This window comes from Pseudorca crassidens, chromosome 1 (assembly GCF_039906515.1).
Source record: "Pseudorca crassidens isolate mPseCra1 chromosome 1, mPseCra1.hap1, whole genome shotgun sequence".
NCBI classification, from domain to species: domain Eukaryota; kingdom Metazoa; phylum Chordata; class Mammalia; order Artiodactyla; family Delphinidae; genus Pseudorca; species Pseudorca crassidens.
This window is the reverse complement of record NC_090296.1, coordinates 194,975,934-195,001,184: the sequence shown is the minus strand read 5'-3', so window position 1 is coordinate 195,001,184 and position 25,251 is coordinate 194,975,934. Positions and strand designations below refer to the sequence as shown.

At 45.0% G+C, this 25,251-nt stretch overlaps 1 protein-coding gene across 3 annotated transcripts in view; it reads right to left on the bottom strand.

Annotated features, from left to right (window-relative positions):
- EPC1 (enhancer of polycomb homolog 1) overlaps positions 1 to 25,251 on the bottom strand; it is a 95,160-nt gene that overhangs the window by 51,507 nt on the left and 18,402 nt on the right. For 2 of the 3 annotated variants that reach the window (XM_067704633.1, XM_067704642.1), the window contains exon 1: positions 16,377 to 16,538. The exons of the other annotated variant lie outside the window; for it this stretch is intronic. In XM_067704633.1, the coding sequence (XP_067560734.1) occupies positions 16,377 to 16,529 (153 nt within the window). In that variant the 5' untranslated portion in view covers positions 16,530 to 16,538. Of the gene's footprint in view, positions 1 to 16,376; positions 16,539 to 25,251 lie in introns of those variants that run through there. 3 annotated transcript variants of the gene reach the window in all.

Genomic DNA, 25,251 nt, shown 5'->3' with positions numbered 1-25,251 from the left:
AAAACTTTCTAGACCAGAATCTTAGAAATCACAGATTTTAAAAGTTCAAATGTAAGATTTATTCCAGGAAGGACTTAAAATGGCTGGGCCCAGAAATTAAGGGACATTATAGTTTTAAAATTGGCCTCTGGCTAGTGATACAATGTATAAGGCACCCCTGAGAAACAGTTTTAGATATGAATAAGAGTTAAGGTTCAACTGAGAAATTTTATATGGAAATAAATTAGCCCTAAAAATAGAAACATGAGGGAAAAAAAAAAAGTTAATCCTGCCACAAGCATTTCTTTCTTCTGTCCATCTTCAAAAAAACAGAACAAAAATGTTTCATCACTACAAAAAGATAGGAAGAATTTCTGAGGTATATTCCACAAAATCACAGCATAAAAGTTCAGACGATACATAAAGTAGAACTCAACAGATGTTCTAAAGTGGTGCATAGAAAATCTCAAGACAAAGGAATCAAGGAACATATTTTTATGGAATTGATTCTGATATTTCCTGGTAGACAGAAAAAAAAAGATGGCTTTTATTTCATTGGAATTGCATTACAAAGGAAAAATTCACTAAGGCAAAAAAAGTTCATACAGAATTTTCACAAATAGTGTCAAGATACCACTATGATAGATGAAAAGGAAAATTCAAAGACAGTGATAAAAACATAACTGCAACCAAAATTTTGGTTTTCAAGCCACTTTCAGATCAGAGAGAAAGAATTTTAATGTAAAAACTTACTTTTAATGTAAAAATCTTTAATGTAAAAATGTTAATGTAAAAACTTTCAGTAAAATAATTGATTTTGATTTTTGCATGATTCTACCTATATTTACTTCAAATGGGGGGGGGCAAAAAAAGAGATGACTTTTCAGGAACTCAACGTTAGAAGTTGGCTTACACAGTTTTGTTAGACTCTGAGTGATAACGTACAGATTTACCCAAAGTAAAAATAGACATTTCTGATCTTTACAACCAGGACTTAAAACGACTGCCTCAGATTATGGTTTATTTACCATATGAAGTCTAAGCTCCTTAAAGGAAAAGACATGTCTGTGGACCCTATAATACTTAGCATTATACTTTGTAAGTGTAAGTTTACAAATATTTGATACATCAACACCATATAAAATAAGTGCTTTTAGCAGAGCATTTCACAAAACTTACCACTGGAAAGGCCAAGACATTTTCTCTGGCTTAAAATTTTGGATTATTAGAATGTCTCATGTCCCTCGCGATAGCAGAGAAAAACATGCAAAGCCATAGCTTAAATCCTACTTTTACTAGCCTGCTCCAAAAGCTCAAAGGCAGGTAAAGCAGGTAACTGACCACCATTTTAGAGTGCAGATAATCATAAAGTACCTAGATTTTTCCAGAACTATATAAACACTGATTAAAGAAACATCTGTGCCAGAACAGTGTTAAGTTTCTGAGATACAACACTGCTTCTGCTTTCAGAGGGCTTCAAGCGCAGTGAAAGCAACAATCATGTAACTGAATTTGTTCTCTAAAACTCCCGGTGATGTCACTCGGGGAGCCTAAGTCAAGAAGGGCTTCAGAAAAGCTGACTAAACATGGGGCCCGGAAAGGCACGTGGGGTCAGGGGGGTGGAGCGAGCACGCGCGGACAGGGGAGCTACGAGAGCTGAGAGGGCGTGAAGCCCGCCTTACCGAGCAGCGGGCTCCCGGCGGGCGGCCAGGCTCCAAGCGATGCAGGCACCTTCCCCTGGTGCTCACAGCCTGGGGCGGCCCTCCCGCACGTACCAGGGCTGGCCTGTGTGACCCAGGGCTGTGGCACAGGTGATGGCGGCCACGCCCAGGGCACTCCCGTGTCGGGCGGGCGCGCACCTGCTCCTGGCTGGCCTGCTGGGGGGCGCGGGGTGCAGGTGTCAGGCTGTGTGGACACACGGGAGGGAGTCACAGAGAGGCCCGGTGATGGCTGCAAGGCCAACAGCTTCTGCCGACAAGAGCCACCCGGTAAAGTCACTCCCAGATTCCGGATCCTCAGAAGCCGGGATCAGTGTTTGTGGTCGTGAGCGGCGCAACTCTGGATAAGCTGTCACGCAGCAACGGACAACGCGCACATACGTGAGTACGGAGAGTCCTCACTGAATAACACAACCCTAAGCTGTTGGAATGGTCTGGCACTGGGCCCCGGTCTCTGAGGACACTGTCAGCGAAGAAGCTGTTAGTAAAAGCCCTGCGGTGTTTCACAAGGTGAGGCGAACGTTACTGGAAACCAGAGGAAGGGGTATCCCCGTCAGGAAGGAGCAGACGGTTTACTGACACCGACCCCGTCAGGTGTGTGAAAAGTGGGCAATCTGCCTAATGAACTGGGTGACTTAGCTAAGGAGGCTTTCCACCAGAGAGCTGCAAGTGCTGCCCTGTTCTTCTGCCATATATGGTAAAAAATGAGAAGATGAAATGAAGAACCGTTATAGAGGAGCCAGGACGCAAAGGTTTGGACGATTTGCAGTCTCACCAGACTGAAGACGGTGCTCAAATTCAGGAATGGATTCTGACCCAAGATCAAATCCAGGGCTCTGACAGACAAACACGGCCTAAAAACTACGCTGAGGGAGTGACTAGGAAGTCCTCTGTAAGACCTCAGAAAGATCCAAGATGGTGTCTCAGAGTACTCTTCCGTCAGACCAAAGGCTGCTACACAGAACTGTGTGCTTCAAAGATTCTCTCACTCAAACAATAAGGCTGTGAGGAAGCTTAAGGGTGTTGTCTCAGCAGGAGCTCGAGGTAGTAAAAGGCTTACCTCAAAGAGGTTCATGGGCGTGGCTTTTGGCTAATGGAATAAAATTAAATAGAAGACCAATACAACGCATGGAAGACCCACAAAGTTTTTAAAAGAATTATATAGACAGAAACATTACCAGCTTGAACTAATGGAGATGAGAGACAATACAAAATGAGAAGAGGCCTTCAAAGTCCTAAAAACAAGTTAAGGGCTTTGCTGGCAGGAAGCAAGTTAAGAAAACCCAGTAGCAAACAGGTTAGGCTCTACCTTTGTGAAAAAGGAAGGGTGAACCGAATGCCCAAAGGGCAAAACTGACAGCTTGCGTGAATTATACCCAGGAGTTGACACTCAGTCAAGGAATTACCATCATTTGCCTGGCGGGATTTCAGAAATGCTATGGACCAAGAACTCCCCTTGAATAGGAACATTTTATAGCAGTTATCCCAAGCCTGACCCAATACTGTATACTGGTGGTGGCAGAGGGTGGGAGCAGATGTCTCTTTGGCTTCACAGGTTGAGAGGAATTTGTACCTGAGAAGCTATACGCAATGAACTACATTTGAGACGCCTCAGCTGTACCTGAAACCAATCTGGATGAGATCCTTACGCTGTAAGGGGACGAGACTTTTGGGGGCTTTGGGAGGGAGGGAGAGTATTCTGCATGTGGTCAACTGTGGTAGCCAGCCTCCAATGATCCCTGTCTCCTGGCATGCACAGCCGTGTGAGGCGCCCCCTACACTTACCAGGGTTGGTTTGTGTGACCAACAGCAAGAGATAGAAGTGACGACGTGTAACTTCCAAAACTAGGTCACAGAAGACTGTGTGTTCTCTCTCTCTTTTGGACCCATTCCTCTGGGGGAAGCCTGCTGCAGCCCTACTGGGCTGCTGTCCCAACAACTTTACTGGGACTCTGTGAAAGATCCGGGGCCAGTATCACCCACATAAGCTGCTCCTAAGGTTCCTAGCCCTCAGAAACCGTGTGAGAAAGTTAAGTGTTCGTTGTTTCAAGCTACTAAGTTTGGGAGTAATCTGTTATGCAGCAACAAACAACGAATACAGGGCTGAAGGAGGGGAAAGGGGAAAAACTGGGGATGGAGGCAGCGGTCAGATCCTGCAGGGCCCAGGGAACCCCACTGAAAGGTTTTTGCATTTTATTCTATCAGAAAAAGGAGCAATTTAAGAATTTTAGATAGCAAAATAACAACCAGACTCAAAAATATCATCCTGACAACTTTGAGGGGGGCGTAAAATTGAAAACTAGAGTACAGAGACTGGTTAAAAAGCAATTATAAACCTTTCAGAATTAGAGCACATCCTAATCTTTTAACAGAAATTCTTAGACCCAAACGCACGGATGTACGTGAAAGAGCAGCCTCCAGAACTAAAAATCTGTACAGCACAGAGAACTATATGCAATATCCTATGATAAACCATAATGGGAAAGAATATATTTTAAAAAATAATGTGTGTGTGTACGTGTGTGTATATATATATTTATGTATATACACATACGCACACACACATATATATAACTGAATTGCTTTGCTGTACAGCAGAAATTAACACAACGTTGTAAATCGACTATACTTCAATAAAAAAATTGATTAAAAACGTTTAAACATCTTTTAAAAACAGAACCAAAAATCACTAAAATGTACAGAACCTGTTAAAAAGTACAGAAAACATTTTTTTCCAGCAAATTCTTTGAAACACATTTCATACATTTGAGGCTGGGAAACCAAGCATGTATTTAAGTTGAGAAAATAATCCATTTGAGTTGACTTCCTTGACACGACTTAAGACCTTGTTTTTTGATACCTTGCTTATTATCTCACATTCTGACATAAATACAACTAGATACGTATAAAAAACATACCCACTCTCTATCAAAACACTCCATATCAAAAATCATTTGCTATGATGGAAATCTGTTGAAATTTTAAAATCCTACCTAAAAAACACATTTCCATCCTTCAAGGACAAAAATTAAACTAAAATAATAAGTAAAAAAGATCCGGGCTTCCCTGGTGGCGCAGTGATTGAGAGTCCGCCTGCCGATGCAGGGGACACGGGTTCGTGCCCCGGTCCGGGAGGATCCCACGTGCTGCGGAGCGGCTGGGCCCGTGAGCCATGGCCGCTGAGCCTGCGCGTCCGGAGCCTGTGCTCCGCAATGGGAGGCCGCGGCAGTGAGAGGCCCGCGTACCGCAAAAAAAAAAAAAAAAAAAAAAAAAAGATCCAAGCACTTACTGTAAGTAAAGCACCACGCTATACACTTTACACAGGCTCATTTCATTCTCATACCACACTTAGAGAGACCTGGGGCAAATGTAAGTAACACAGACCACAACTTAGCTCGTGTTTTGAACCCAGCAGAACAGCTGTTTTCAACCCTGTCAGACCCAATGCTCCCTTTTTTCAAATTACTCCACTCTTCTATTTATGCACGTTTTAATATAATCAATCCAAAGATCTAACTGCAAAACCAAGTGGAAATTAAAGGAAAGTAAGTTATAATAAAATACTATGTGTTTCAACATGTAAATAATTGGGATATGTACCCAGGAAGACAAAAGGAAGTAACTACAGAAGCTGAGATGTCTACAGAGAGCTAAAAAACCAGACTTTTTGCAGGCCTGTACTACTGTTGACTCAAATACCACTAACAGTGTTGATAAAGTTATTACTATTTCCAAAACGGTAACAGTGACTGCAAAAGTTCTCTACAACATAAAGTACAACATTCCCTTACTTTATATACAGTTGCAGCCCTGGAAATTTTAGCGTATACCAAAACTACACAAAAAACACTTTACAAGTAAAATGGAATTAGGTTCTTGACTCAGATAATCTGTAAATGGAAATCTCACCAACTGGGATGTTCTGCGGGACAGTCAAAAAGTCAAACAGGCAATTCTTTGTTTTGCCGGGCTGTGCTCTGCGTGGTGGCACTTGCATTGTTTCTGTCCCCCAAAGCACCTCCCCCAAACCTGTGACAATCAAACCCCCCCATTTTCCAGAATGTTCTGAGGGTGAGCGACTGGTGCAGTGTTGAGAAGCACTGCAGAGGAGGGAGAGTTCTCAGGCGCTCAGTAACAACCGTAAAGGCCCATTTCCTGGGTCCTGAAACAGGTGCGCTGTACAAAAGCTCTTCTCTGTACAGATTATTACACACCTGAGCGGCAGGAGTGACAGGCCTCGGAGGTCATCGGGCCAGTGTCTGTCTGGTGGGGCCGCCCCTCCTTTGGGCTCCCCCCCCCCCCCCCCCCCCCCCGTCCCCAGCGGCAGGAAGGGATTCTGAACCATCTGTGCATCTGAGGTTGGCCGGATAAATCCCATTGTTCTTCACACCCATTACCAGAGTTCACGACTTGACAGCATCACTCTAGCTCTTACTACCACTCTGACCCAACGTCCCCTAATCTGACCCAATCTTCTGGTCTTCCCCCCTCCCCCACACTTCCACTCTGTTCTCTAGAATAAGACGTATCAGTAAACTCCTCTCCACAGTCTCAGCCTCTTTCAACGTTCCCTCATCCCCTTGCTCTATTTTAAGCCTGGCAGTGTCTTCCAGAAGCAGCACTCCCGGAGCCCTTCCAAGGAGAAGCTGTGTATCTTCCCACATCCCACACACTTACAGATGGGCTAAGTGTCCTCCTTGCCCGCCACTGCCAGGCCACACCATTCCTCTCCACTGTCCTTTCAGAAACCCTAACCCCTCAGCTATTCACACCCTCACTCCCTCTCCCCAGAGCTGCCGTATCCACTCTGTTGCTCAGGCAGAGCTCACGGTCGTCTTCTCAACTATTCCCACACCTTCGGCATCACCCTGAGTAACGACGTCTACGTGGACGATACACCGCTGAAATCGAAACTCAAGCATCTCACTCTTTAACTGGCACCCTCCTGGCTCAGGCTCCCCTGTTCCAGCACGGCACCCCTCCCCCACAGAGCCATCCCGGTGTGTCCGACCACTTCCCCGGTCCACACCAGCTCCCTGAGGCCTTCCTTTCCCTGCTTAACCAGTTTGGATCCAGGTCTATCATGATCATCTACCTCACACATACTTTTAATGCCCTCATCCCTCTTTCCCCCCTTTGTACTTGCTGGGCAAACCTCAACCCTAGAAAGACCTTATTATATACCTGTTTTATTCTTGAACTCAAGTTGAATGCTTGCATTCAACTGCCCAAGTGAGCAGACTGGTCTCACTTCAAATGATCACAAACCCTGAGCCCCCAGCTAGCCCATCAGTCCTGTTACACTTCTCTAGTAGGTGAGCTTCCCACACATACCTTCGTCTCAAGGCCCTCCCTTGCTCTCAGGTGATGACATCACCTCATACTGCATACAGGCAATAGAATCATAGAATAAATACCCCACCCTCCCACTGCCAACTCTACCACTGGTCATATCATATCCTTCCTTACTTCTAAAAAGGAAAAAGTACTTCTGCTTAAATCAGTGACCAAGCCCTCCATGAAAGCAATCCAGGAAAAGATAGGAAACAGTTTTTAGGAACAAAGTCCTCGAGTAGGAGAGGAAATAGGATTATTTCATCCTTTTTAATGACATCATTCCAACGATTACACTAGTTCTAGTAACTTGTTTATTTGTAATAGCCATTTTAACATTTTCGTCTACTAACTCTATTACCTGGGTTATTTCTACATCTTTCTCTGTTGATTAACTTTTCCCTTAGTTATTGGTTAGATTTTCCAGCATCTTTGCATACCTGATGATTCTTTTTTAACTGGATGCCAAGCACTAAGTTTTATGTCGTAGGATCTTTTAGTATTCCTCTAAACGCTGTGGGGCTTTACTCTGGGACAGTTATCCGAAATTAGTTGGCTCCTTTTGAGGCCAGTGTTTAGTCTTTATTAGGGTAAGTCCAGAACAGTTTAGTCTAGAGCTAATTTGGCCCTACCACTAAGGAAATGACCCTCTGAGAACTCTTATCTGATGCCCTCTGCATTAGGAGGTCTTTCCACTCTGGTCACTGAGGACATAACATATTCCCAGCCCTGTGTGAGCTCCCAGAAATGTCCCTCCTACTTCTTTCCAGGTGCTTCCCACCCCCCCCCCCCCAGACAGGCTCAGACCAGTTTTTGGCTAGAGACTCCAGGGGACCTCTCTGCAGACCTCGGTGCATCTCTGGTACCTAGCCCTGAAGCCACTGTAGCCTCCCCAAACTGAATTCTCTGCCTCTTCAACTCCAGGGGGCTGGCAGGCTCTATCTGGGGCCTCCCCTACCTGTGCCTGTAGCCTGGAAACTCTCTAGGTAGCGGCCTGGGCAATGGAGGACTCAGCTTTGCTTCCCTACTTTGCGTCTGCCTAAACTTTGTAACTAATTTTTAAAAGAAATGATTTGTTGATGCCCCCAATCCCCCCCAGCTATTTTTTCAGTGCCTCTTCCCAGCACAACTATTCCAAGGAGTCGTCTATACTTGCTCTGACCCTTTTATTTATCTTTCAGCATTTCTGCTATTCCACTCAGGCTTTCCTTCCCACCACGCTGTCAAAATAGGCCGATGGCACATATCTTATCTAATCAAATCAAACGGTCCCTCTCCCCTCACTCATCTTCTCCGTGGACGGACTTAACCAATGTCCTTCCTTCTTGAGACACCTTTACCCTCACTTTCTTCCTAATTCTCTAACAGCTCCTCCTCTTCTTGAGCCTCAATGAACAGCTTTAGAAACACCTGTAACCCAAAGACTTTCAAATTTATCGTAGAGCCCATGACTTCTGAATTGTGCACCTCTAGTGCAGATTGCTCTAATGCTTACATTCTTGCGTACCCAGCTAGACACAAATGAGTAAGAGGCACTTCAAACTGAGTAATAAATCCATCCTTTATAAACCCTCCCTCCCCCAAATTTCCCTACATCAGGAAGCAGGGGCCTAATCACCCATCCACCCAGCTGCTCAAGGTAAAGATCAGGGATTAATCCTTGATTCTTTCTCTCCATCTAGTACATTCTAATCTGTCAGCCAAGTTCTGTTGGTCCTACCCTCAAACCATACCTCCAGTTTATCCATTTCTCTTCTTCCCTACCACCACCCTAGTTACAGCCACTCTTGCCCGGTACGACTCATTCTGCACATGGTAGAGAGAATAACCTTGAAAAGACATAAATCGGATCATGTCACTGCCTTGCCTGAAACTCTCTAAAGGCTTGTTACTTCACCTCAAAACTACCCCAGCTCCGTGCAGAGGCCTGCAATACCTCACCAGATACAGGCCCCTGACTGGGTCCTCTGGGTCCTCGTACTGCTCAACCCTCTTCGCTGCCCTCCGGCCACACTGGCCTCTGTCCCTCACCTGGGCTCCCTGCATCTGCAGTCTCTCTGCCTGGCACATTCTCCATGCAAGCCTTCGCAGGGCTGGCTCCTCCCACTTCAAGTTTCAGAGCCAGCGTTCCTTGACCCTCTGCACAAAGAAATCTCTATCCTCCTCCTGCCACCTGAAATTCTATACTGTCTTGATCCACCGCCACTTTCATTCATTCGCTTTTTGTCTCTGTTTTCCCATTAGAATCCAGTCATTCAACTAAACAAACACTGAACACTTACTATGTGCCAGGCACTATTTCAGGTGCTGAAAAAACACCAGTGAACAAAGCAAACAAAAAGCCCTGCCCTCATAGAGCCTAGGTGCTAGAATGTGAGCTCCATGAAAAAGGCAGCTGTTTGCTGGGATCCACAGAGCCCACAGGAGGCCTTAGTTCACTGTAAGTGCACAATAAATATTTGCTACAAAAGTGAATGAAATTGGATTTATCTATATTTTCTTAGTCTTTGTACAATATACCTCAAAAATCTTCACTTAGCCATTAGAACAATGATCAAATTCTTGCTTTAGACTTCAAAACAGCCATATTTATATTTTGTTTCCCCTTCAGACTCTTATTATCTTATAGGTAAAGCACAAATTTGCCACCTTCAATACAATATTCTGATTCTAATTTCAAACTCTCATAACAGTAAAAGCATTCTGTGACTACTGCAGCACTTATTCTTTAAGTGCTTTAAAAAACACAAGTCTTCTAGACTAAACTGGAACCAATTATCCACGCACCCAGGTTACCTTTACCTCTGTGTAAACTGTGTTTATGTAGAATGCAAATGAAGCCATCAACTAATTAAAGATGTAATGATTACTCTAAAAACACATAAAATACATGAGTTAACAGACCTAAATGCACTGGTAACATAATATGCTCACTACTACAGGAAACTATCACGGCCCTACTTCATCTTGCAGTTAAGAAAATCCGGGTGTGTGAGAGCACGCAAGCATGCGTGTGCACGCACACACACGCGTGCACACACAGTCAGAAGCTGGTTGAGGTCTCAGGTCTAGTAACTCCCAACTTGATGCTCTTCCCAATTAATAATTACCTAAATTTAAAGACACAACGTTTCACAACTTCATCATACAATCCTCTGAGGATAGACAACACATCTAACAAATTTATACCAGACAATCCTAAATACAAGGGATTGTACAAATGTAAGTAGTTTTGAACAGCAACAAAAAGCAAGGCCATCGTGAACATTCACTTAGTATTTGGTAATAATGAAATGCATGTGTACAGCATTTTCACGGATACCGTCTGATTCACTCCCTAGAGCTATACCTCCCTCATAAGGTAGGTCAGGAGAGCGTTGGCACAGGAAGAAACTAAAGTTCATCCAGTAAGCTTAACTGACTTGTCAAAGGCCACAAATGCCAAAGTACATTCTTCTCAGAGGATATACAACTGGTACTTGTGATTCTAAGATAATCAAAATAATTCATCCCAATATAGAAAGAAGATTTGAACCTTTAGTAAATCACCCACAGGATATTTCAAACCTCAGTTTACCTTTGCCCCTGGCTTTACCCTGAGGCTGCGTCATACTTCTTCAGCCAGCACTTGCTATACGGAAGGAAATTCAACCAAAATGATTTGCTTTAATAATGTGTTGCAAAACTCAGCAAACTGTCACCAGGCGTATCTGAAGCTGAACCAACTTCTTAAGGATAACCTCCATGACAACAAATAATCGAAGAAGGGCTTTATCTTTTAAAGAACTGATTATATCCCTACTCATCAAAGAGACAACTAAGATCATGGGTCACAGTAGATTTATGAACAGCACGTTTGTTTTTGATTTTCATCTACCTACAGTGGGGCTGGTGGATGAAATTCAATCCATATATTTAAAGGTGAAAAGTTAAGTATCCACTCTGTTTAAAATACCGAAATTGCTCAAAATCATTAACTATTATCAGAGGCTTTAGTAAACTTGACCAAGATAATGGGCAGAAGTCAACAGTTAAGCTTCAAGTAATTCACTGAAAGTAGTTCTAGCAAGTTGTTTAAAACATCTGAATCACTTCTTTTCTCGGTGATTTCCCTGTAAATTGATTTATTCTTACAGAGGAGTTATTGTAACATATTAATATAAGTCACACTTCAAGGGTTCAAAAGCTTACTTTAAAAGTAAAAGACACTATCTAGTTCTGCCTATGTATTTATTTCATACTTTCATACTACTTTTGCACTTGGAGACTCAGAAGTCATTTTACTCCCAAATTACAATATAAAATTCTCATTTCCTTGTGGGTTGTCTTCTTCTAAGAAATAGAATCACAAACCATACCATCATTCCATTATATAAAATCCTACCCTCTACTTTAAAATTACGTTTTAACCAATTGCTGATAACAACTACCCTTAACTTTTCAGAAAAATGGAATCACATAGTCAGAATCCACACCTTCATCTCTTGCCATTATGTATGTACATAGATACACATACATCTTCCATCTGTTTCTCTCCCATTACTACTACTACAGACCACAATATGGTCGAATGCAATATATAGACTAAACTAAAACCTACACCTCCAGTTTATCCAAACCTAGTCGTAGATTCTATTAGGAATGGCTAGTTTAATATTTAATCCTATCCACAAATTCATGAACCTGTAAGCACAGGTTATTATTCTTTATTTACAAGATTTAAGCTCTCCTGTATTTAGATGGCACTTTTAATTAAGTCCTGTTGATTAACAGAAAGAAAAGGTAGTTCTGCATAAATTCCATTACAGATCACAAGCACCCACAAAACACCATTAGACACATAAGCCCATTAGTTTTCATTATTGTTTTATAAGAAAATGAAGTCTAAGTACAAATGGTACTAATCCAAAATCTTAAATATCAAACAGCACACCGAAACAAGAGCTAATATTAACACTTTAGGCACCAGGCCCTACAGTTTTCAAGAGGCTCCTTTTGTAGGTAAGAGCCCTCAGTCTTCCCGAGTTGCCGATTAATTTTTGCCTTTAATTTTTCTTCTCTGATTAAGTCTATGTAATAACTTCCATACTGATGAAACCAAAATGACTGCTGAAATTTCTAGAACAGCAAATCTTAACCTTGGGTTTTCTGCCTTTATCGATACCTTGAGAAACTCATGACAAACATGAATTTTCTCCCGAGAAAAATATACTGTCACAAAACTGTATATGCGTATCATGGGAATTCACTACTTCTAGCATCATTTCCACATAACCCTCAGAACCCAGCTGATACACTCAAAAATATCTTGGGCAGGACAGAAAGTTGGAACTAGACTTCATTATTGCTTCTCAATTATCTTTGACTTAAATTATTTGCTACTTAATGGAAAACCCCAAATATCCTCAATTCCTTTCTAATTCAAACTAGCTGTAAAAATTAAGCTTTGCTTCTAGTACAGGTGCGACTTCACATATTTCTTTTCACTTCCAATGCGGTGGACAGAATGGAGGAATCTAGATTAAGGACTAAGAAATCTTGGTTTACAAAATTTTAAAGGAAAGAAAGGATTCTTAGTTTCTGTCAGAAAAATCGGACTTTTAAACGTATCACTTAAAGTGATTTAAGCTTCTTTTTATAAAACAAACTAGATTTTTATCGTTTTGAAAATGTAGTGCTTAACTACTTTTCCTCTTAACAGAGATATGTACGTATTTCCACTTTAACCCCTAATTAAAAACAAAAAACACCTACCTGTCTACTTTATAAACTTGGTTTTCATAACGTTGTATACTGGCCACTAATGAAGGATACAGTTTGAACAGAGGAAAGACAGGGGTCTGGGACTATACGTCTGATTAGAACCCTATTAAAACCAGGTGTTGGACTGCGACGGCTGGGCCCTACACCCAACAGTCCCAAAGGTGGCTGCGTAGGGCAGTAACAAGGCGGTATCATCATTAAAGGCGGTATCATCATTAACGTTTTAATTACCGTCACACTTCCTTCTCTTCTCCTCGGCTGGAGAAGAGGTTAAGCCTCCACCCCTTACAGTATATGGAGTCACACACTCTGGCATCCCAATGAAAAAGGTTAAACTACTAGAGGAACCAAGCAGCTCCACTTTGTTGAGTATCACTTTAAAACCAACTTTTTCAGAATGTCTTTGCTGAAGTGAGAAGTAACCATAAAGGAAAACGTAAAGCTCCAATAGTAACGAAAACATTCAATTGTACTGATATCTTGGAAAAACTACCCTTTCATTTAAAGGTGAAGCCATGGCACTAAGTAGTATATTTCAACATTTCTAACCTTAAAGTTAAGATTATAATCTTAAAATTAAAATGGTAAAAAATTAAAATGGTGCAACCTCTGCACCCCCATGTGTTTAAATTAAGGGACTTATTTCATATTTAGAGCTGACATCCTATTGATTTCCCATGATCTGAAAATTACTTGTTATTCATTAAATCAAAGCCTTTATCAACTGTTACTTTTTGATACAGCAAGTTACAATGTATCACATTATACCGATTGAGACACTGAATCTCTAACATCTATTTGGCAGTCAAATCCTTCAGTTTATTACAATCTGGAGTTATTTCTCAATCCTCATCAAAAAAGGACTAACAACTAAGTTCTAAAGTTGAGTATAATTCATGTTTGGAGGGGAGGAGGGGACTTCTACTGAAAGTTGTTTCTTAAAAATTAAGAGGCATGCCTAATTAAGGCAGTGCGTTCAGCTTAAATTAAATTTAAATGGGAATACTTTAATAAGTGTTATTTTCCCTATGTTTAGACCTAGCATTTCTGCCACGTTTACCACAGAAACAAAATATGGTAACAGTTAGCAGGTACAGTTCACATGACAATTTTCCAGATATATTTGATCATAAAATGCCTTCTTAGTGAGGTGACATACATACAATACTGTCCTCATCTAATTCTGCCCTATCTTTCATGATCAACATAGGATTACACATTTTCTAAATCAGACACTCAATTCAGGTTTCTAGATCGCTCCTGACCCTGACATGTCAATCGGAGGCATGAGTTCGCCTTTATAAGAAGCACATCATTCTTCAGCAAATTATCAAAAAGTTTCTTCTCCTCAGGCTAACCCGGAATTCAATTACCTTTAATTGTGCTTGGCATACATTTCAGCGCTAACATGCTACTTTCAATCCTATGATCTACAGAGCCTCCTCCCACCCCCACCCCCGGCCAGCACGAGCCGCAGGACTGGACAGCAGCTGTTTGCCTGGGACTGTTTACATTCTTCTGTTCAGTTCAGTGTCTATTCCTGAAGTCTATGTTTCACTGGTCATAGTTTTGGTTGGATGTGAAGTGAAACAAATTCTACACGGACAATGGGAAAAGTCAGTCTGAAGGGGGAAAAAAAAACAATCCCTCAAAAATAGGGACTCAACATGTTAGAAAACAATGAACTACAAAATGTCAAAATCATTTCAGTGAACAGAAATGATCCGTAAAAACCTAATAAGCCTTGATACTTCAGTTGAGCTCAGCTCTGATTTCAGGTTGGGGCCCTTGGGACAGTCCAATGTGCTCCGAGGAGCAAGACTTCACTGAATTTCAAAGTGTACTGCAGGGTTATCTGTTCTTATCAAAGCTCTCCCCTTCCTCGGCTGCAAAACAGGAACTACCAATTAATTTCCAGGGCAGTGGTAACGACGACACCCCCACTTGAAAGTATTACCTGCAAAACTTGGAAACAAAAATAAAACCAAAAGACGAGATTCTGCAGTCACAAGTACTTTAATTTTTAAAAACAAATCACTTATTTAAAAATAAACAAGCGGCACCATTCTACTCTGCCGCTGATACAAGTAAAACGTTGAGAGGTGGTGTCTCACAGGCAACGTGCTAAAGGTCAGGACCGCGCTGGACAATCTCAACTACTCCACATGCTAAGACGCTACTCTCGGAAGGAGCACGCGACGGTCACCACTATTTGACTTTGAAAGGTCAAACAACCCAAAGAGTTTAAACAGCTTTATTTTTCGAAATCGACATTACAGAGCAGGATTTCTGCATTTAGAAAATTCTTACAGCACCAAACAGAGGTATGACAGAACGATTTTCCACCACAAAACTGTAGCACCAATCCAGCGACTCCTCGACTTCCTGGAACTGTCAACACACTGCCCCCTGTTTAAGTGGCTGTACCTGAAAACCAAGGTATGCAATTCCTTAGGGTGAGAAGCCATCAAGTGACCCTGCCGAGGACCTGGGGGAACGAGGGGAAGAGCCTATTATCCGTGGGTCTGAGCCCAACTTCCACGACCAGGGAGAGCTGCCGCTGCGGTACGGCGTCCGGGAGCCGTTGACACTTACATGCCGAAGCCCACCCAACCGAAACACCTCCAGGTTAAGATTTCTAGGAAGGGGTTCACTTAACCTGAGTTCGGTGGCGGGTAAGAAAGAAAGCCCTTTTCCAACAGGTAGATCTGTTAACACCTGCTTACATGGGGTCCTTTCTCCCCTAGCTCGAGAAACCCAGCCATCGGGCGGACTCAGGTTTTATTAGGGAAGCAACTAATAACGTTACAGGCTCCAGAAGAGCCACATAGTACCCTCCCCAAAACCCGCAACATATTCTCAAGGATCAAAGGAAAAGTCAGGAGGAGGAGTCCGACCAGGTAGGACTGGGAAGGGATGGAGGTACAAGTCCCACAAAGAGGACGCACCACCTAAGTCGGATCCGGGCGGCTCGGGAGCCGCGACCTTCCGCGGCAGGGCTCCCGCCGCCCCCGCCCGGCCCCTTGGCGGCTCTACGTGGGCCGCGCCGGCCCCGCCAGCCTCCCCGGCCGCCGGGAGAGCACGGCCCCCAAGCGCCCGGAACCTGCGCTGCCGGCGCCGGCGGAGCGCGAAGGCCGAGCCGGCCCCAGAGCGCCACCCAGCGGCCCGCGGAGAGGCCTGCAGGCGGGGCCTCCGCGGCCCGGCCGCCGCACCCCCCGCCGCCCGCCCGCCCGCTCGCTCCCTCTCCGGATGCACAAGGCCCAGCCCAAGCGCTCCGACCACAAAATGGCTGCCGGCAGCCTCGTCACGTGACCCCTTTGTGCCTTGCGGGCGCCTGAACTCCGCGGGGCCCGGGTCCGAGGGGCCGGGGTCAGCGGGTGGCCCAACAGGAGGCCCCGCCGGGCCGCCGCGGCCGGGGGGAGAGGCCGGGGGCGGCGAGGTAAAGGCCCCGCCGGCGACGGGAGTCGGCGGCGGAGAGAAGATGGCGGCCATTTTGTGTGGGTCTGCGCTCCGCCGCCGCCGCCGCAGGCAGCGGAGGGAGCGGGGCCCGGCGGTGGGTCGGACAGGGGAGTTAACACGTACCGACTCCTCTTCCTTCTCCATTCCGGTGGGCATCTGCGGCACGGCCCGGTTTATCGAGGCGTATTCGTGCAGGTCGGGCAGATCCTCACAGCGGAAAACCGGCAGCGGCTTCGAGGCGTCTAGCGCCCGCGCCCGAAACGACAGTTTACTCATCTCAGGCGCAGCAGATACCTCTCCGCTCTGGGGAAACGGCCCCGGCCAGCGGGATCATGGAGAACCGGGGGTTCGGTCCCCACTCGCCCGCCGCTGCCGGGGACTGGAGGGGCGGAGCGCGGAGCCCGCCGTCCGGGCACTCAGAGCCGCCGGGAGGTGGGAGGCCGAACCGCTCCGCTCCTCTCTCGCTCGCTCTCCTCAATACGCCATGGCCAACATGGCGGACATTAAAACTCCACTGTGCGCTCTTCAGCCAACCCCAGCCATTCCCCACACTGCATCGCGCAGCGGCGCGGGCACGCGGGGGGGGGGGGCGCGGGCTCGAGGCCGGGCGCCGGCACGGAGCGCGCGTCCCGCCAACCCCCGGCGCCCGGCCCCGCTCCCCGCGCCGGGCCGCCCGGCCCCCGCCCCCACGGCCGCCAACAGGCCGGGCCGGGACGCGCGGGGCCCTCGGACGCCGGGGGCCACGGCCGACCTCCCCGCCCTGCGCGCCCGCTACCCGCCGCCCGCGCTCGCTCCCGCCCGGCGCCGTTGGCTGACAGGCGAGGGTGCAGGGAAGCGACCGCCCCTCGCGCGCCGGCTTTCGGCGCGGCGCGGCGGCGGCGGCGGCGGCGGCGGCGGCGGCCCGGGCACCTGTCACTGCCCGGCGGCCCGGCCCGGCAGTGGGAGAGCGGGCGCCCCCAGCCCGGGCCGGCGCGGCGCTTCAGGTCTTATGACGAAAATGCAGACGGCATTCGCGGCAGGATGCTACTTTGCCGGAACTTTTACCAGCCATTATCTTTACGTCTAACGAAACTCTGGATTGTATTTGATGGGCTCCGCGTGGATCCTGTGTCAGTTCCCATCATTGCGCTCCGTGTAAACAGGAGGCGTCCTACGTTGCTCCAAAGTAGGGCTTTGGTGGGGTTTTTTTTTTCATTCTGCATTTTATCGACCCGCACTCTTTTATTGTCATCGAAGCAAAGAGAATAATTATTATTGGACACCGTAACCTTCAGGGAAAATTTTTTTAAAGCAAGACACTTCAAAATTTGAGAGCCGGATGGTTTTTCTACACTGGAAGAAAATGCTGCTTCAACATAGCCATGGGTTGACACTTATCATTTGTCCTCTGAAAAACTTTATACAATTGAATTATATGAAGAACTATAATGCTCCTGTCAAACCAAAAAAAGAAGACTTAAAAAAAGAGGAAAAGATGTATTGTTAGAAGAGATTTAGGTAGATGTGATGGCTACCATGTGGCTTATATTACACACGAAAATGAGTATCTAGAGAGCTCTTTGCAGTAGAATATTTTAAAAATCCGGAAGACTGTTGCGGTGGTTTTAATAGGTTTGACAGCAAATTTTCAAATACTTGCCAAGATACAAAAATGTCCTGTATCTCCACTTTTCTCCCCGGGGGATACCTAGTAAAAATGATCACTATTCTTAAATACTGAATTGGATGGGAACTGTTATTGGCTTAAGGCACAGAAACAAAGTGCTATCTTTCAGGCTGGCTTCGCTACCACCCTCTGGGGTGGGGAGAAAACGGATTGCAGGTCGCCAAAATTATCCTCAAACTCTAATACTGACAGCTCACCTCCCATGCAGCAGATGGACATTCATCTACATGTCCTATACTAAGACGATGCATTTATTCATTCAGTGAGCAAATATTTTTTGAGACTTCACGGCCCTCTAAGTATGCTGCTAATTACTCAGCACCCACAGGACTCCCGGAGGAGATTACATGGTGGGAGCAGGACCGACGGATGGCAACTGCCACACCTGGGGTAAGTGTGAGGGCGAGAGCTCAGGCTATTTGGAACCAGGCAGAAGTGGCACCCAATCCGTGGGGAGTGAGTGGCTCTAATGAAAGCATTCAGGAAAGGCTTTTTGGAGGAGATGATATCGGGGTGTAGGGTAAGTATGGGCCAAGGTTGCAAAAATGAAGAGGAGAAGGGTATCTTGGGCCGGGGAGCAGCACGTGGGAAAACCCAGAGCCCTGAGTGGGCGTGTCACATTCTGGGATCCTCACCGCACCGTGGACCATGACTCTTAATTAGCCAGGTTGAACAGTTCCGAAAATACTGGCTGGATACTAGTACAGTAGTCCTCGCCAGCCTACTATATTAGACTTCTGAAAATCCTAGTGGTAGAATTCGGTTGATTGAGGAACCTAAGAACTAAAATAGAGCCTTAAGTCATGAGTGAACCACCAAGAAAGTGAATATATATATATATATATATAACTTGCATTAAAATAAGAGCCTATTGATAACATTCTCCATATCCTACACAAGTAATAATGGGCACTATACGACTAATTTCCTGTTCTCTAGAAATTCTAGGCTCACCCTCCATGGCAGGTTCAGAGACATGCTTTCCAATTCAGCTTGCCTTTTGCAGGTGATCTGCCTGCCGAGAGACATTTTCTTTCTGCCACCGGTCCCCATCCAGCTCAATGCCCTGGATTTTTGACTTGTAGGTCTTGCTTCCCAAAGACCCACAGGCTGGAGTCCCAAGCCTCTTACATTCAGTTCACTTCCCTCCCTCCTATGGGGCAGGAGTGCAGCAATAAAGGCTCTGGTTTAATTTTCCTCAGCATCCTTTATCCAACCCAAAGGTCCCTTGCAAAAATGGCTAATCTTGCACTGCCTTTCACTTTTTCTATTCCCAACTCAAACTTCCCTTTTTTTCTAAGTACCCACAACAAGAATGAGATGACATTCGCCATGTTGCAAAAGATACATACTAATGTAAAGCTGTATGTACTAGCCTTTCCCCAAAGGGAAGCTTTGGGTTGGGAAGGGTCTTGCAGTATTTAAAACAGTTTTGATTCACGCCACAAATCTTTATTGAATAAGTAGGCAACACACAGTACCATCATGGCGGGGATACAAATAAGATCCTGCTAAGGGGTCACCCCGTTAACAAAATGACCATGACCAGGCAGGATGGTGGCCTGCAGTGCTCTGGGAGTTCAGAAAGAAGGCAGTCAGTTCCAGGTGGGTTGATCAGACATTATGGGGAAGATAGCGTGTGATTCGGTTCTGAAGGATGGCTAATATTCCAACTGGTAACGGGAGTGAAATGGTAGAGGAAAAGGTCTTCATGGGAGAGGGCAACTCTATGGACAGACAGCGGGGCGGAGGCTACTGCCAGGTGTGTGTGAAGATGAGAAGGTGGACTTGGCCAGGGTTCAGTAGGAGATGATAACAACACAGGTATAAGATAAAACTGGCAAGAACCTGGGTGGAGGGAGAAGGAGTAGAAAGGAAAGAGACATACGTTTTAACGGTAATAATAATCGCTCATAAGATCATCACCTTGCAACGTGATTCATTGCGATTGATCTCACATACAAAACGTCTGCTTAAACAACAACGAGAATATGTCAAATGCTAGAGCGCTGACGCTGCACTTTGCTATAGATGATAAACCTGAAATGCAGCTCTAGATATTAGTTTATGCCCAGTATGTGCCCAAGTCCCATTAAATGCTCTTTGAAATTGTTTCTAGGATTTGCCTCCTTATTTCCTTTCCCACTGTCTTCACCATCACCTCAGCTTTCATCACGTCCCACCTAGAAACAACCTCCAAGTCCAAGTCTCCTTGATTTCGCTCCTTCCTTCAATAAGCCTCGATGAAACTCCTACTTTATAGGCAACGGGGCTAATGCTCTCCTAACGGTGGCTGCTGGGAACCAACGGTGGCTTGTTGAGGCTGTGGATTCCTGGGGATATGACGATACAGAACAGACTGCCCTTCAGGCATTCATGGTGCAGTGCAGGCCCCCAAATCAGTGAACCTGAAGCCCCACTTCCATCTGTATCCTCCCTTCCCCAGCTCACTGATTCATCTTGCTCATTAGATAGAGCCAGTTTTGTGGGTGTTTTTTTTGGCATGGTTGTCGAGGCCTTATAATTTTCCCTCACTCTCTCCAACATCATTTCTCCTTACTGCGTAAGACAAAAAAGCTCTTCACTCTGGATTTTACATCTCATCACCAGCTTTAGAAATCGGCCAAGTCTTTCCTGTCTCCAGGTTTTTTCTTTATTCCTTTCTGTCTGTTCTCCCTGTCCAGCTTCAGACCATCTACTTCTAGCTACTGAAATGCTACTTCACAGGCATGTTTTGAAGATCAAGTGAAACAATCCATGTCAAGCATTCATACGGTCTCCGGTCCACAGTAAACATTCAATGGATGTAAGCTACTGCTGTTATCCTTCAAAATGCAACTCAGTGATCTTCCTTCATGAAATTTTGACGGCGTCACTTCTCTGGGTTCTAATTTCCTAATCTGAAGAATGAGTAAGTAGTTAGGTGAATTCAAACTAATTTTTAAGCCTTCGTCAATCTTTCTCATCTCTGAACTCCTATTAGAGTGTTCAATCAGCAAGAACGGTAACTACCACTTATCGAACATTTACTATGTGCCAGGCAGCGCAGAAGTACTTTTTTTTTTTTTTTTTTTTTTTGTGGTTCGCGGGCCTCCCACTGCTGTGGCCTTTCCCGTTGCGGAGCACAGGCTCCAGACGCGCAGGCTCAGCGTCCATGGCTCACGGGCCCAGCCGCTCCGCGGCACGTGGGATCTTCCCGGACCGGGGCACGAACCCGTGTCCCCTGCACCGACAGGCGGACTCTCAACCACTGCGCCACCAGGGAAGCCCTGAAGTACATTTTAAATGCATCATCTCACTTAATTTTCAATATCTATGAGGTGCCTCCTGTTAAGAGAGGTTGCAAGTTCTGCCTCTCAAAGCTGGTGAGAGGCAACGCTGAGACCAGAATCCCTGGGATCTGACTCGAGAGTGGAGCCCCAGAAACCAGATAATAAAGTGAAGTGAGGCATGAACTGGGAGTGAGCCGAGAGAGAGGGGCTTGGCAATCGGGGCAGGAGGCAGAGAGAGGAAAGCGGGACGTGTCGGGCCACCGATTGCGTTGTTTCTGAGGGTGGGAGAGACGTGGGCATATTTGTTTGCTGACAGCAAAGAATCATGTAAATGGATTAACTTTAGGACCGACTTCCTCTGAGGTTAAACTCTCAGAGAAGAATTCCAAAGAAGATAAACTCTCACTGATGGGCCAAAAGATTAAAAATAATAATAATAATAAATCCTGATACCAGTTTGGGTAGCAGGAGTCCAGATTCTTCCCTCCTTCAAGCATTCAACAAATATTTCCTGGGTGGTTACAGACAGCTAGGCAAAGCCGTTTGTGCAGAAGAACAATAATAAACAAGACATGATCCCTGTAGCCTCACAGAGCTAAGAATAAAGTAAGATACCGCGCTTGTATTTACTTGGGAAATGTGCAGTTAATCTCTTCAAGACGTGTGATGCACAATGATCTCAACATTAAAAAAAATGATACAGTGCTCTAATTGAGAGCATTGTGCAAAAGTACGAAATACATCTTCGCCTGCAGTAATCATATTCCTTCACTTTCTTTTTATTTTCATAATAAGCTATAAAGAAATGGCATCAAATAATTCTTCCAAAATAACATTTAGGAAAATAAAAACTGGGAGCCCTTTATGATGTGTTGTATGTTAGAAAGTAAATGTTGAAATTGCGTTGCAGCATTTTTTTTTTTTTTTTTTTTTTTTTTTGCGGTACGCGGGCGTCTCACTGTTGTGGCCTCTCCCGTTGCGGAGCACAGGCTCCGGACGCGCAGGCTCAGCGGCCATGGCTCACGGGCTCTAGAGCGCAGGCTCAGTAGTTGTGGTGCACGGGCTTAGTTGCTCCACGGTATGTGGGATCTTCCGGGACCAGGGCTCGAACCCGTGTTCCCTGCATTGGCAGGCGGATTCTTAACCACTGTGCCACCAGGGAAGCCCTCGCCTTTTATTCTTTTAAGGTAGAGGCAGACTGTTTCTGGATATATTCTGAACTGTTTTTATTTTATACAAAACATAGTTCTTAAATAGTATGTACAGAATTCCATGCATAAATCAACTCTGTAGAGAAATCAGCAGTTCAGATATTGCTTCTGTGACACCCATTAAATATGCTGCAACGGGGGCTTCCCTGGTGGCGCAGTGGTTGAGAGTCCGCCTGCCGATGCAGGGGACACGGGTTCGTGACCCAGTCCGGGAAGATCCCGCATGCCGTGGAGCGGCTGGGCCCGTGGGCCATGGCGCTGAGCCTGCGCGTCCAGAGGCTCATAATAAATATATATATGTATTTATATAAATAAATATAAAAAATAAATATGTATTTGGTAGTATTTAAACTGGATTTCGTTAAATTACTGTTTTTTTAATATACTTATTTATTTATTTTTGGCTGTGTTGGGTCTTTGTTGCTGCGTGCGGGCTTTCTCTAGTTGCAGCGAGCGGGGGCTACTCTTTGTTGCCGTGCGTGGGCTTCTCATTGCGGTGGCTTCTCGTCACTGAGCACTGGCTCTAGGTGCACGGGCTTCAGTAGTTGTGGTTCATGGGCTCAATCGTTGTGGCTTGGGGGCTCTAGAGCACAGGCTCAGTAGTTGTGGCGCACGGGCTTAGTCGCTCCGCGGCATGTGGGATCCTCCCGGACCAGGGCTCGAACCCGTGTCCCCTGCATTGGCAGGCAGATTCTTAACCACTGCGCCGCCAGGGAAGCCCCTTAAATTACTGTTGCCTTATTTAATCCAGTGACTGGCACTTACTGATAGACACTGTCTGTAGCCTACGTGTGGGTCCAATGTAAGGCGCAGAAGGACATAAACGAGAGGGAGGAGAGAGGGAAATGCAGGAACCTTTAGGCGCCCTACAGTCTTGAGCATATGAAACATACTACTTGAGTGTTACACAGATCAGTATGGTATAAATGGTACGTGAGGGGTGAAGGGATGGAACTTAGAGGAACAAGAAAAAAAGCTGTTTAATGAAGTCGAAATTCATGTTGAAAGGTTGAAGTCAAAGTTACCAGTGGGTGATGGACAAAGAAACGTTGACAGGGAGGAAGGCATTCAAGAGAGAGATTGCGTGAACTGCCTTTGCTCCTATGACCCAAGGAAGGAACTTACTGCTATACTCATCTGAAACGTAATATTAGCGAAATAAAACTTTTACTTTCACTACATGTATTCTTCTTTATGACAGTTTGAGTAACGTTGTGCCGAATGCCGAGATAAGCACTCCGGGTCCGGTTCCTCCTCTCTTCCAGAGATGCGAAGGGCAGGTGAATGGTTTCAAACCTGAGGAGTGTGGTTATGGGTGTGAAGAATGATTCATGGAATGAGGAGAAGGGGCTGGGGATGGAACCGTGGGGAACACCAACATCTAGAAGACAGCAGAGGCAGGGCCAGGAGAAGAGCAGAGGAGGCTGGGAGAAGCCAGATGACTATTCAAGGCGGCGATCGATGAGGAGGTCCCTGGAGACGCAGCAATCCCGATTGCCACAGGACAACGTGGGCGGAAAACTGAAGGAATCACGGGCTGAGTGGTGCCTGAAACGTGCTCATCAGTCATTTCCCAGGCAAGTCAAGCGAGGTCAAGTGCCTCATAAGTGCCTCCTTACGAGACTTTTCTAGGTACTCGCTCACAGGAGTGAGAGCACCCTGAAGGCAAGGAAATCAGCTTAGCCTGAGGACACAGCTAGGGACACATCAGCAGCACCGCGCCACCACGTGACCCATTAGAAGAGAATATATTGCGTTATTTCTCGAGTCCTCACAAAATCCTGGTGACAGGAGGAAGTGAACCACATCTTCCATCTTTAAAGTTGCAGAAATAGTAAACCAACGACCAACCTGACTTGTTGAAGTGAGTTACTGACAAGAGCATACGCCACACCCAGATCTTAAAATTTCTTCTGAATTAGGTTTCCCAAACACTAGGCTCATTAGCTACAAGCAGCACAAGGACACTGTGGTAACACATATATTTGGATATATATTTTGGTGTTAATAGATTTATTCATTAGCCAGTTAACTTTTTGATGTTTTTATTCCCTCCAGTCTTTCTGGCTTTGTTTCTGTTTTTCACTTTCTTATTTTATAACATTGGAATAATACTGTCTATTATTTTGTGGTCCTCACTTCTCAGTGTAATTTGAGATAGTACCACCTCATTAAATATTCTTTCCAAATGTTAGCTTAGTGTTTTTTTCAGAAATATGTTTCATAAAACACTAATCCCAGAAGTTATGTTCTAAGATGAGAGTTCCATAGAGTTCCATATAAAACCAATAAGTGAGGGAAATACTGCCTATTATATCTTTCTCTTTAAAATACATACAGGCTCACAATGTATAGGCTCAAAGAAGTCCTGCAGAAATTTATTTACTTAGAACAGTATTTTCCAAAGTTATCTCACCTTGCAACCCCTTACCACGCATATACTATCAATTATTACCTTTAGTTTTATAAAAGCACACCTTGGGAAATTCTAACCTAGGCAATTCAAGGAAATAGAAGTTTTATCTGATCAAGTTATCTAATTACTTAAGAAGTCTCACATGTGAACTTTGAAAAAACATAAAGTTCTTATAAATGTAAAAATGTATCTTTATTAACACTTCTTAAGATTTTTATCCTGGTAAAAACAGTGCAAATAAGACAGGCACTAGAACTGAGCAGGCTGCTATACTTTGGCAATATATTTGGTGTTTAATACTAAATTAACTAAAATGTCTAGCTACATTTCCTTCCAAAAGTGTCTCCACTAAAAAGGGCATGTTGAACTTTGATTCAGAGAGGTTTTTAAATTTAATTTAATTTAATTTTTTACTCTTACTTATGCTCTTGGA